This window comes from Chiloscyllium punctatum, chromosome 1, assembly GCF_047496795.1.
Source record: "Chiloscyllium punctatum isolate Juve2018m chromosome 1, sChiPun1.3, whole genome shotgun sequence".
Taxonomy (NCBI): domain Eukaryota; kingdom Metazoa; phylum Chordata; class Chondrichthyes; order Orectolobiformes; family Hemiscylliidae; genus Chiloscyllium; species Chiloscyllium punctatum.
In genome coordinates, this window is record NC_092739.1 from 162953305 (window position 1) to 162965773 (window position 12469).

Sequence of the window (12469 nt, forward strand, 5' to 3'; positions counted from 1 at the left end):
TCCAAATAAACCTGTAGACTATAACCTGGTGTTGTGTGATTTTTAACTTAATGATTATGGTTCTTGCTGTTTTCAAAATAGGTCCATTCATTCCCTCTTTAATAACATTCAGTTGCACTTACAAATTAATAATTGTAGCACTTTGGGTGTTCCTAACTCATGACAAGGTGCTCAGTGGTGGTTGTATTTGTGGTTTGAGCCATGATGGTGAATTCTGTGTTAAGTGGGGCTAGTGTGGCACAACCCCACTCTGGCTGGGGGACTCTGCCATTCTTGCTGTAAACTGAGACAGTGGGCTGAGAAGGTGATGATTCACTGACTTCTTTGCTCAGGGAGCTTTTCAGCTAGCTGAGTTTTTTTTTGATCCTGCTCGCCTTTTCCATTGCCCTTCCAGACAGTTACAGAATGTCCAGACATCACAGCATTCACTGACTATCTCCAGTTTCCAGTGTCAATGTCCCCTTTCTCCATAAGAGCAATATGGAATAAAAACAGCTTTGGGAAAACTCAGCAGGCCTGCCAACATCGGTGAAGAAAGGAACAGAGTCAATATGTTATAAAAGAAACTGGATATTAACTCTGTCTCTCCACAAATGCTGCCAGTCTTGCTGAGCTTCTCTAGCACTTTTTAGTTATTCCACCATCTTCACATCTTTGCTTACAGGTCTCCTTGTAACAGAGATAAGGACACCCAGGGTATTGTAGTACAGTGGCCAGTTCACCTTCTTGAAGGTCTTTAGATATATGGCTACCATCCATCTGACGTATGTGACCACACCTGCAGGGGCCTCATTCGTTTCGCCATGGACGTATGCTGATGGAATGGGGAGCTCCAGGGCCCTTGGGATGACCTTTTCCTGTCAGAAGGGGATATTTCCTGCAGCACAGATGGAAACTGTTCAACCTTCCTAGCACATCTTGCTCAGTTCTCACCAATTTACAGAAATGCTCTGAGGAAGCAAGCCCGGTCGACTCTCAACTTGGTGTTCTCTGTAGCATTGCTGTTGTTCCACACTTTCCGACTCAGCTTCAACATATTGGGTTCAGCTTTTGCAATGCATATTGATTACAGCATCAAGAGACATGTTTCTGGTGATTTTAGATACTTGAAGCTGTCATTGATATTATCAATGCTGATAGATGACTCAATGGCAACATTTTTGGACCATGATATTTGTCTTCTGAATCCTGCTGGCTAAGCCAAACTCTTCACAAGTTTCAGGGAATGTGTCCATTTGCAGCAGCAGCTGTTCCTCAGTATTCAGTGTCAGACCAGCATCATCAGTGCAGGGCGACTCTCGATGAGGACTTGGCACACCTTTATCTTGGATCTCAAGTGAGCAAGACTGAACAGCTCTCTGTCAGTCTGGTATGTAAGTAAAGAGCTCCTGTGGATGACCTGAAGGCATATAACAGAGCAAAGAGAAGAATATGCCATTGAGTGTCAACAGTGGAACACAATCCTGTTTGACCCTATTGACGATCTCAAAGGGTTCCGATGTTGCCCTGTCATAGCTGACCTTATCTATTATTTTATTACAGAGATACATTGAACAGCTTTTATGTGCAGTTAATTTTTTTTCAGCAGGCTTCCTCTGCTTGCTTGGTCAAATGCCTTAATAAACTCATATATACCTTCAATGTATATGAATGTATATGGATTTTGATAATCCATATTATCAAGGCGTTTGATAAGGTTCCCCATTCAGAAAGTAAGGAGGCATGGGATACAGGGAAAGCTTGGCTGACAGAAAGCAGAGGGTGGTAGTAGATGTAAAGTATTCAACCTGGAGCTCAGTGACCAGTGGTGTTCTGCAGGGATCGGTTCTGGGACCTCTGCTCTTTGTGATTTTTATAAACGATTTGGATGACAAAGTGTAAGATTGGGTTAGTAAGTTTGCCGATGACATGAAGGTTGGTAGACTTGTGGATAGTGTGGAGGGCTGTTGTAGGCTTCAATGAGACATAGACAGGATGCAGAGCTGGGCTAAGGAGTGGCAGATGGAGTTCAGCCTGGAAAAGTATGAATTTATTCATTTTGGAAGGTTAAATTTGAATATAGATTACAGGGTTAAAGGCAGGATTCCTGGCTGTGTGGAGGAAGAGAGGGATCTTGAGTCCACATGAACAGATCCCTCAAAGTTGCCACCCAAGTTGATAGGTTTGTTAAGAAGGTGTATGGTATGTTGGCTTTCATTAACAGGGGGATTGAGTGTAAGAGCAGCGAGGTTATGCTGTGACTGTACAAAGCCCTGGTTCGACCACATTTGGAATATTGTGTTCAGTAATGGTCACCTCATTATAGGAAGGATGTGGAAGCTTTAGAGAGGGTGCGGAGGAGATTTACCAGGATACTGCCTGGACTGGAGGGAATGTCTTATGAAGAAAGGTTGAGGGAGCTCAGGCTTTTCTTGTTGGAGTGAAGAAGGATGAAAGGTGACTTGATAGAGGTGCACAAGATGTTGAGAGGCATAGATAGAGTGGATAGCCAAAGACTTTTTCCCAGGGCGGAAATGGCTATCACGAGATGGCATAATTTTAAGGTGATTGGAGAAAGGTGTGGTGTGATGTCAGAGGTAGGTTCTTTACACAGAGAGTGGTGACTGTGTGGGATGCACTGCCATCAGTGGTAGTAGAGTCAGAGACATTAGGGACATTTAAGTGACTCTTGGATAGATGCATGGATGATAGTAAAATGTAAAGTATGATCTTAGAATAGGATAAAAGGTCACACAAATAGAGGGCCGAAGGGCCTGTACTGTGTTGTACTTTTCTATGTTCTGTATTCTAAATTGCTGCATCTTCTTGGACAGACAATGGCCTGGTGATATTATAAACTATTAATCCACAAACTCAGCTAACGTTCTAGGAACCTGGGTTCAAATCCCACCTTGGCAGATGGTGAATTCAATAGGAATCTGAAATTAAGGGTCTAATGATGACCACAAAACCTTTGTTGATTGTCAGAAAAACCTGTCTGGTTCACTAACATCCTTTAGGGAAGGAAATCTGTCATCCTTACCTGGTCTGGCCAACGTGTGACTCCAGACCCACAGCAATGTGGTTGACACTTAACTGCCCTCTGGGCAATTAGGGATGGGCAAAAAATGCTGGCCTAACGTGCATCACATTGAGCAAATAAAAAATAATCTCCTGAACAGAGAAGATCATATCAATTGTAGAGCTTCCGGTTCTGAAATCATATTGGGGTTGGGGTAAATGTGTTCAGCCAAAACTGTAATCTGAAAATGGCAACATGAGCAAGTACCAGATGCCTTGACAGCTTTGTAATCACTGCGGTCACCCTTATGTTTGGACAATCTTTACATCATATATATCAGGAGTCACAGCCCCAACTTCCACCAGAGACTTGTTGCAGGAATGTCGGTTTCCCCATGCTCGATGAGATCAGGCAGTGTAGCATCAGCACTCAGACCTTTACTATTGGCAAATAATGAGTATGTGACAGTGCTCTCCCTAGAACATGGTTCAAGATAGCACTCCATCCATTTCTTCATTTGTCCGTTGCACTTTGTGATAATCTCTCTTGCCCTGTTTTAGTAATTTTCTTTGCCTGTTGCCTTTTTTACCAGGAGCTTCCCACGTGCCCCGAGCCTTACCTGTATCCAAGGACATCTGCATCTTGTGGCAGTGTTGTAATCAATAATCATTGCCTACTGCCAAGTATTCTGTTGGTCCTTACTTTAGGTAGTATGTTAAGTTTTCTCACTCAGATCTCTTTTATAATTAATAAGAACAAAGTACTTGGTTTTAATGACAGGTCCATTTCTGTGACATTAACCTCAAACTAGTCAGCATGTTTCCACTTCTTTCTATGGACTGAGGAATCTCAAAATAGGTTCTATTTCATCCCTTCTCCACTCTGTGTACTTGTTCAGTCTCGTCATGGAACTGTCAGATTTTATTTGGGTAGGAAATATCGCTAATGGATGGTATTCGGAGATGGTATTTTTACTTTGAATGAAAAATCTTCACAGATTGTATCGTCACTTCAGAACAAACCAGAGTGATCTGGATCACCGTCAGAGCTGTGATAGGTGCGTGAATTGAGAATATTGTTCAGAAGATCATTGCTGGTGAATCCAGGTGGTACCAAAGTCCTGATTTTGGATGTCGAGACATGGTGACCTGTCATCTTGTGACATGGTTTGTTCTGAAAGAAGATGTAGTTACACAATGGTAGCAGTGAAGCACAAGTAGCCTCCACCCATTCTCATCTATCTTCCCTGAACCATGATATCTGAGGCATGATGGCCGTGCATCATGGTTCAGGACCACCTTTATGTTGACATTTCTCAGTAGTTTTAGATGTTCTAATTTGGGGATTCTATCATGCTCCTCATCTAACTGCTCTTTTAACTTTGTAATGCCCCATAGCCTTGGAGTATAGGTACGTATGAAGCGCAGGGGTGGTCTTTGCCATTTGAATTGGGCTGATCACTCATAACACGGTGGCTCAGTGGTTAGCACTGCTGCCTTACAGCACCAGGGTCCCAGGTTCGATTCAAGCCTTGGAAGGTCTGTGTGGAGTTTGCACATTCTCCCCGTGTCTGTGTGGGTTTCCTCCCACAGTCCAAAAATGTGCAGGTTGGGTGGGTTACTCTTCAGAGGTGTGGACTGGTTGGGCCGAAGGGTCTGTTTCCACTCTATAGGGAATATAATCCAATCTAATAACGCCTCGCTTGTGTTAACTCCCTGGGGCACAAGCCTGGAAAAACGTGTTGATGAAAGACCTCGGCTGCTCAGACTTGACTATGTTCCAAAGTTCCTGTGTAACACCTTTATAAAATTCAAAGCATTAAAATGATCTACATTTGCAGTTTGAAAAATGTGTTGCTGGAAAAGCGTAGCAGGTCAGGCAGCATCCAAGAAGCAGGAGAATCGAAGTTTCGGGCATAAGCCTTCTTCACAAAACGTCGATTCTCCTGCTTCTTTGATGCTGCCTGACCTGCTGTGGTTTTCCAGCAACACATTTTTAAGCTCTGATCTCCAGCATCTGCAGTCCTCACTTTCTCCTACATTTGCAGTTTGCCCTTTTCTGATAAGTTTTGCATCTATTGATGGGTAGTTTCCAAAGCATATAGAGACAGCGTTCCAGAGACCAGAATCTCCCTGACCTGTTGAATACAAGCCAGAAAGATTACATACTTGGACATTAGTCCATCTTTGGGGTCTGCCCAGTATTCTTTGTTAGTGTTTACTCCCTTACACAAGGTATCCATGTCACAGTGAAGCCATTTACCCACAGATGGAAATTTGGTTGATGGGTACCAGGGTGGACCTACATATAGATTGGTGGCCAATCTACGAAGTTCTAGCCTAGACCTATAAGATGCTCTGTTTCCAGGTGTCACCAGGAGGAGGCGCAGCTGAGGTTTGTTGTTGGAGAGGCGGGCAGGTGAAAGACTGACACTGTCTTCGCATTGCAGTTAGCCCACAGTGTTGACTGAAAATGAGAAGCAAGCACAAAAGCATGCAGCTTTGTCCTACTCACTAGACACATCAGCCTGCCAATGCTGGGTTAGTTCCTGTCTTTCTGTCAAACAGCCATTAGGTTATTATTCATTCAAGAAACGGCCTTTCTATTTGTTCATTTAATCTTGGAAAATTGATGATTTAATATCTGACGGGAGTTTTTGGTTGATTTCTCAGGGCAAAGTAGCTCAGACAGCCTGCATGTCTGCCTGCAAACACCTCTCTACATCTCTGCTACAGTTGCTGCTGGACACTGAAGTCAAGCAGATCACCATGGGAGCCTTAAAACAGTTCAACATGGACATTGAAGAGTGTGAGCGTAAGTGATCAAAGTGATATTTTCTTCCATTTATTGCAGATTTTCCCCTGTTCTCAAGCATATACTATTGAATTGTTTCTACGGTATCTTGCATTTGTATCTTGCCTTTAACGTGGAAGAAGGTCCCAAGACACATCACAGGTAAGTAATCAGTCAAAAATTGGATATAGCTGTCCAAAAGTTTGGTCAAAGATAGATTTTAAGTACAAAAGGAATCAGGAAATGAGAGAGAAGCAGAAAGATTAAGGGGGGATATTTCAAAGCTTCAGTCCACTGCAGGTGAAAGCATGACTGCCACTGGGAAGCAGGTGGGTGATAGTGGTGGAATGAGGGGTGAGCTGAAGAAAATCAGGAATAGTCAAGAGCACTTGATATCAGAGGCTGCTTCCTCACGTAAACCTCAACTGCCCAAAAATTGGGGGAAATTGGGCGTTAGCTGAAAATTTCAGAACTGTTGGTTTTTGCCAAGATATACATGATACCATTTGGAATCAAGTGGGGTAAGTGATGTTGAGATCTGAGATTAGATCAGTCATGATCTAATTAAATGGCCCAAGGAGCTCAGTCTGTGTGTTTGTGCTGCTCTTTCCAAGTTGCCATCATTCAGATGAAACATTAAACCAAATTAGCCACCTCAGGTGTACATAAAGGTTCCAGGATGTGGAGGTGCCGCTGTTGGACTGAGGCGGACAAAGTTAAAAATTACACAGCACTAGGTTATAGTCCGGATAAACCTGTTGGACTATAACCTGGCGATTTTTGATAAAGGATCCATTGGTGGTAAGCCCTGATAAATTCACCCCTGCGACCAATATTTATTCCTCAACAATCATTTAAACCCAATAATCTTTCATTATCACCATGTTGGTAGTGGGAGGTTGCTGTGTGCAAATTTGTTACTGCATTTCCTACATTCCAGTAGTAGCCATTTCAACGTTACTTCATTGGCTGTGAAGCCCTTTGAGATATTCAGACCACATCAATGGTGCTGTAGATATACAATTCTTTCTTTCTTTATATTTAGATATGCAGACTTATTTTCGAGCAGACTCTTGTAGTATAGGCCAGTTGTGTGCTCACTTGCTACTTCTGAAGGAAGTCCCTGTGTGAGAGTACCTGACCAGGGATTGTGTTGGAATCAGATCTTGGAATCATAGAAAGAGGCCATTCGGCCTTCCATGGTTGTGTTCGATGTGTGGTTGAGTATTCCAATTAGTCCCATTCCCCCTCCCTGATCTAATAGCCCTGAAAATATTTCCCTTCCAAATATCTATTCAATTGCCTTTTTTTACGGATGGTATCGAATCTATTTCCACCACTCTTCCAGACAGTGCTTTCCAGATCAAAACAACTTGTTTCGTTAAAATAAACAAACCTCACCTTGGCTGTGGTTGTCTTGCCAGTCCGTGAAATCTGTGTTCTCTGGCTACCGACCTTCCTACCACTGGAAACAGCTTCTCCTTATTTACTCTTATCAAACAAGTTATGTTTTTGAACACCTCAATCAAGTCGCCTAGTTTTTCCAGCATTTCCACATTAACTGAATCCTCATCCCTAGTATCATTCTTCTAAATCTCCTGAACTTAAGAACACAGAAAACTGGAGCGTCTGTAGTTCATTTAGCCATTCAAGCCTGCTCCATTAATCAATATGATTAACTCAGTACCCTGTTCCTGCTTTCTCCCCTTACCCTTTGATCCCTTTAGCCTATAGTTAGAACTGTGTCTAACTGATTTTGAAAAACATTCAATGTTTTCGCCTCAACCACTTTTCGTGTCAGGAAATTCCACAGACTCACTAGGTAAAGGCACTTCTCCTCATCTCTGTCCTAAATGGCCAACTCGCTACCCTTATTAGACTGTGACCCTAGGTTCTAGACTTCCTGATCACTGGAAGCATCCTTCCTGCGAGTCCTGTTAGAATCTTATAGGTTTCTATGAGATTGCCCCACTCATTCTTCCAAACTCCAGTGAATATAGTCCTCTGTCCCTTTTCCAAAGCCTTGACATCCTTTCGAAAATTTGGTGCCCAAAATTAAACATTCGCTCTAGCTGAAGCCTAACCAGTTATTTATAAAGGTTAGCTTACTTCCTGATTAAGAGCATTTTTTTAAAGAAATAGCGAGAAGGGTCAATATTTGAGCAATGTATTTTTTAAGGCTACAGGGATATAAAGAAGGATACAGCTATAAACGCAGAGCTGGAGCAGGCTGGGTGGTCCAATTATGTCCTTTAAGAGTCTCATTTTCCAAGTTCTTCCTGCAGTAGTTGGGGGGGTTGGGGGGGGCGGGGGGGGTTGGGGGGTGGCCACTGCAGCTTTTATTTTGTGGTGGTGGTGAAATAGTAGTGACATTCAACGTCCTGGTCCAAATCCTGACCCAGCTGTTGTAAAATGTACTTGTAGATGCTCTTCAGTCATGTTTGATAAATAATTTGGGGTGTCTTTCGTGAAAAACTGGCAATTCTGAGTTATAAAGTTTTGTACCAGTTTTCTCCTGGCCGATATTGATCCCTCAGCCCAAATCACCAAAATTTCAAAAGAAAGTCGCACAGTCTAATTAAAATTTATATATAGGATCACACAGTGAAATACTTATTTTAATATGGAAGCTCGAATATTTCAAATAATTCAATATAAATGCATGTTGTTAGCAAGGCTGGTATTTCTCACCAATCCCTGGTTACCCTTGATCAGCATAATATTTGTACTGGAGCACTTCAGAGGATAGTTGATGAGGGACTGGAATCACACAGGCTCAGCCTCAGTAAGGATGACAAGTACCTCCTCCAAACAACATCATTGTACCATTTGGGGTTTTTATGACAACCTGACAACTTTGTGGTCACTTTGATAGAGATCAGCTTGTTATTTACTAATTTATTTTTAACTGAATTCAAATTTTTAGTTGGGGTAGAATCTGAATGCTCATACTATTGGGGGGATATGAATTACAGGCCTCTGGATTACTCCATGAATCATAGATTTATTTAGCAGCTTTATATTGCATAGATATATATACAAAAACATAGATTTATATAGCAGCTTTGATGACATGAAACGTCCTTGTATGATTCACAGGAATAATATAAAATAAATTATAACACGGCTGCATAAGGAGATATTATGTCAGAAGATCAAAGGCTTGGTTAAAGAAATGCATTTACAGAAGTGCCTCAAATGAGAAAAGCAAGGTACGGGTGGGGACCTAGGCAACCGAAGGCCCAGCCACCAATGGTGGTACTGTTTTAACTGAGAACTCCACAAGAGGCCAAAATTATAGGAGTGCAGGTATCTCAGAGGGGTATTGTAGAGTTGGAGGATGACACAGAGATAGTGAGAGCAGTACCATGGATGAATTTGACAGCAAGGACAGAATCTTAAAATCAAGACTCTTAACCAGGATCCAGTGTACGGTGGTGTGACCGGGTATGATAGCAGTGAAGTTCAACTTCCTGGTCCAAATCCTGACTCAACTGTTATAAAATGTACTTCTTACCTAAGCATCAAGCTTGCTTGATAAATAATAGACAATAGGTGCAGAAGTAGGCCATTCTGCCCTTTGAGCTAGCACCACCAATTCATTATGATCATGGCTGATCATCCGCAATCAGTATCCTGCTTCTGTCTTATCGCCATAACCCTTGATTCCACTATCCTTAAGAGCTCTATCTAACTCTTTCTTGAAAGTAATTTGGAGACTTGCTGCAAGGTAGGACACGGGCAAGCGCTTTGGACGATATAAATTCATGAAGAGTAGAATTTGGGAGGCCAGCCCAGGAATATGTTAGAATAGTCATGTCCAGAAATAACAAATACAGATGGGTCAGACATAAAGTTGAATAATGTTAGAGGTGGAAAGAAGCAGTCTTAGTGATGACATCAGAATGAGGTGGCGAGTTCATTTTAGGATCAAATGTGACATCAAAGTTGCAAACAAACTGGATTAATCTCAGATTGTTGCCATGCAGAACAATAAGGTCAGTAGCTAGGGAATGAAGTTTTGATTGGAGTTCAAAAGCAACTGCTTATGTCATTCCTATATTATGTTGGAGGAAAGATCTGCTCATACATGTTAATGGATGATGGATAAGCCATCTGATAACTTGACAGTATTGGAGGAACTGAGAGAAGAAATAAAGTGGGTGCCACAAACACTAGGAGTTCAGGAATTGTCAACAAAGAAAAGAATATAAATGAGAAGTAGGAAGCCAGGGATAGATCACTGGGCAACACAAGAGATAATGATGCTGGAGCATAGAAAGAAGCTATTGCAAGTGATTCTCTAGTTAAGTTTTGGACTTTCCCTCTACATCACTTGTAATTGCAAAGCTGAGGGAAAGAGTCCTGTTCTCTCCCTTTCCAACATCCTGTCCTCATTAAGATTATGAAGGAAAAAAGGAGAGATGGGGAGATAGTGTGAAATAGTCAAATAAAAGATCTGCATGTCCTGTGCGAACCTCAGTTTTCTGGGGGAATTACTGAGTCTCCTGCTTCACTCCTCTTGGACCCTACACAGGTCTCATGTATTGCTGGTTAGAAGAGTGGAACAATAGCTTGTACTGCAAGAGGAGCAGAAAGCCAGCCAGCAAGGTTTTCCCCCAACAGACTGCATATGTTATATTGTATTCTGTTTTATACAAACCCAAACAGAAAAGCCACATGCTGAATAATAAAGTTGTAGTTTACAAGGTACTGAGCGGACTTTTCAACCCTGGCACACTCTTGTAAAAGTGTTCGAGTGCGAGAGCAAAAACACAAGACTCTCTTCAGCCGCATCTTGTAAAAGCGAATTAGTAGATTCATAAAGATGAACATGATGATTAGAGGAACAGTGGTTCAGTTTGTTGATGTATGGTTATACCATTATGTTTAATAGACAAATGTTAGCCTTTAAGGTGAAGAGTGGGCACATGGTTTGGGATCTCGCCATGGTTCTGCCTCATTAATAAAAAGAAACAAACAGTCTAAAGGAAGTATTTATGGGTTTTAAGTCCAGAATACCTCAGTCAGTAAGGGTAATTGCTAACTAGTTCGCATATACCTGGTTTCTTCTCCATCCCCTGGAGCGCAGGAGGAGACAATGCAATGAACTGTGGTCCCCACAGAGTAAAAAGGTGAGCAGGAAGGTTCCTGCTAAGCCAGCTGATCAGATTGGCAGAGCTCTCCCACCCTTTACTTTTGGTTGCTCCCCAGGGACCATCATTAGGAATTGTTCCTGCGAAGGCTAAAGGCAAGGAGACTGAATTGATGTTAGTTACAATCTCTCAAATAACACGGATTGCTTTTCCTCCAGACTTATTAATGCAGCTTCCTCCCACCAGCTCAGTAACCCCTCCAGCCTGCAGCCCTGTGTTACAAATTAATCTACACAGATGTCATAAATATAGGTATTGTTATCATTACGTTACTAGTAACCCAATCACCTCAACTAATATTCCAAAGACTCAGAGCTTACACACACCACGACTATTGGAGAATTTGAATTTATTTTGAAAGTATATCTGACTGTAAAAAGTTGTCTCAGTAAAAGCGAGTATCGAGCTGTCGGATTGTCGTTAAATACCCAACTATTTATTTTTGTCGATCAGGAAGTTACATCAACTGTTCCAGCAATTTGGTGATAAGGTCTACTACCTTCTTCCTATAGCACCACGGTTTGGACAATAAGTATTAGCCTTAGTGATACACAAAGACAGAAATGTAAGTAAATAAAAAGCTGATTTAAACCCTCATAGCTAATTTCATGGGACAGTCATCTCTCCTAACCAACACCTTGCATTACTGACTGCCTATACTATTGCTCATTCAGCTCCCTCACACTTTTACCCAGTAACTTTACCTCCGTCAAGCCAGCATTCTTTTTTATGATGGGAGTAATCCTGTGTTATACGCACATTGTGTGTTGTGAGTGGGTGCTGTTCTGGAGTCATTTTGTAAGTTGATCTGTGAGCAATTCAGAACACCGTGCAGGACAATATAAAGGAGCCATCCTTAAAGACAAGAAACTTTTGCATGTTTAAAATTATGCACCTGTATGAGATCACTTTTGTGAGTATAAGCGTTCATAAGTCAGGCGTCCATAAAATGGAGAACTGCCTGTACTTTCATTTCTAAGACCTGGGTTTGATGCTGTTACAGATTGAAACAAAAACTGACTCTCCCTATTGCTTATGTTGTAAGATCAAGACAGTCTTGACAGTATATATTGAGATCTAGTTGGGTTGTCTGTCTCAGAATCAGAGAGGAGGAAATACCACCCTAATGCATTATGTACTATTCTGCTTACAATAGACTACCTTCTATTTGTATTGAATCTGTATGTACATATGATAACGGTGTTTGATAAGAATTGAAGATGGAGCTTTATGCTGTATCTAACCCAGCTATTCTGTGAGTATTGAAGAGAGACTGATATGGGAGTTATACCCAGTATCTAACCTGTGCCGACCCTGGTAATTTTAAACAATATAGAGGGAACATTGCTCTGTACCTAACCCCTTGCTACGCTTGTCCTGGGAGTGTCTGATGAGGACAATGTGGAGGAATCTTTACTCTGTATCTAACCGCGTGCCATCCCTGTCCTGGGAGTGTTTGATGGTGACAGCGCGGGGGAAGTTTTACTCCTCATCTGTAAATACATCACTAATGTGAGTC

General features: G+C 41.8%; 1 protein-coding gene across 2 annotated transcripts in view; it reads left to right on the forward strand.

Moving 5' to 3' along the window:
* Positions 1–12469, forward strand: part of LOC140481543 (exocyst complex component 6B) — a 664346-nt gene that overhangs the window by 522056 nt on the left and 129821 nt on the right. For both annotated transcript variants that reach the window (XM_072577911.1, XM_072577921.1), the window contains exon 19: positions 5674–5815. In XM_072577911.1, the coding sequence (XP_072434012.1) occupies positions 5674–5815 (142 nt within the window). The remainder of the gene's footprint in view (positions 1–5673; positions 5816–12469) is intronic.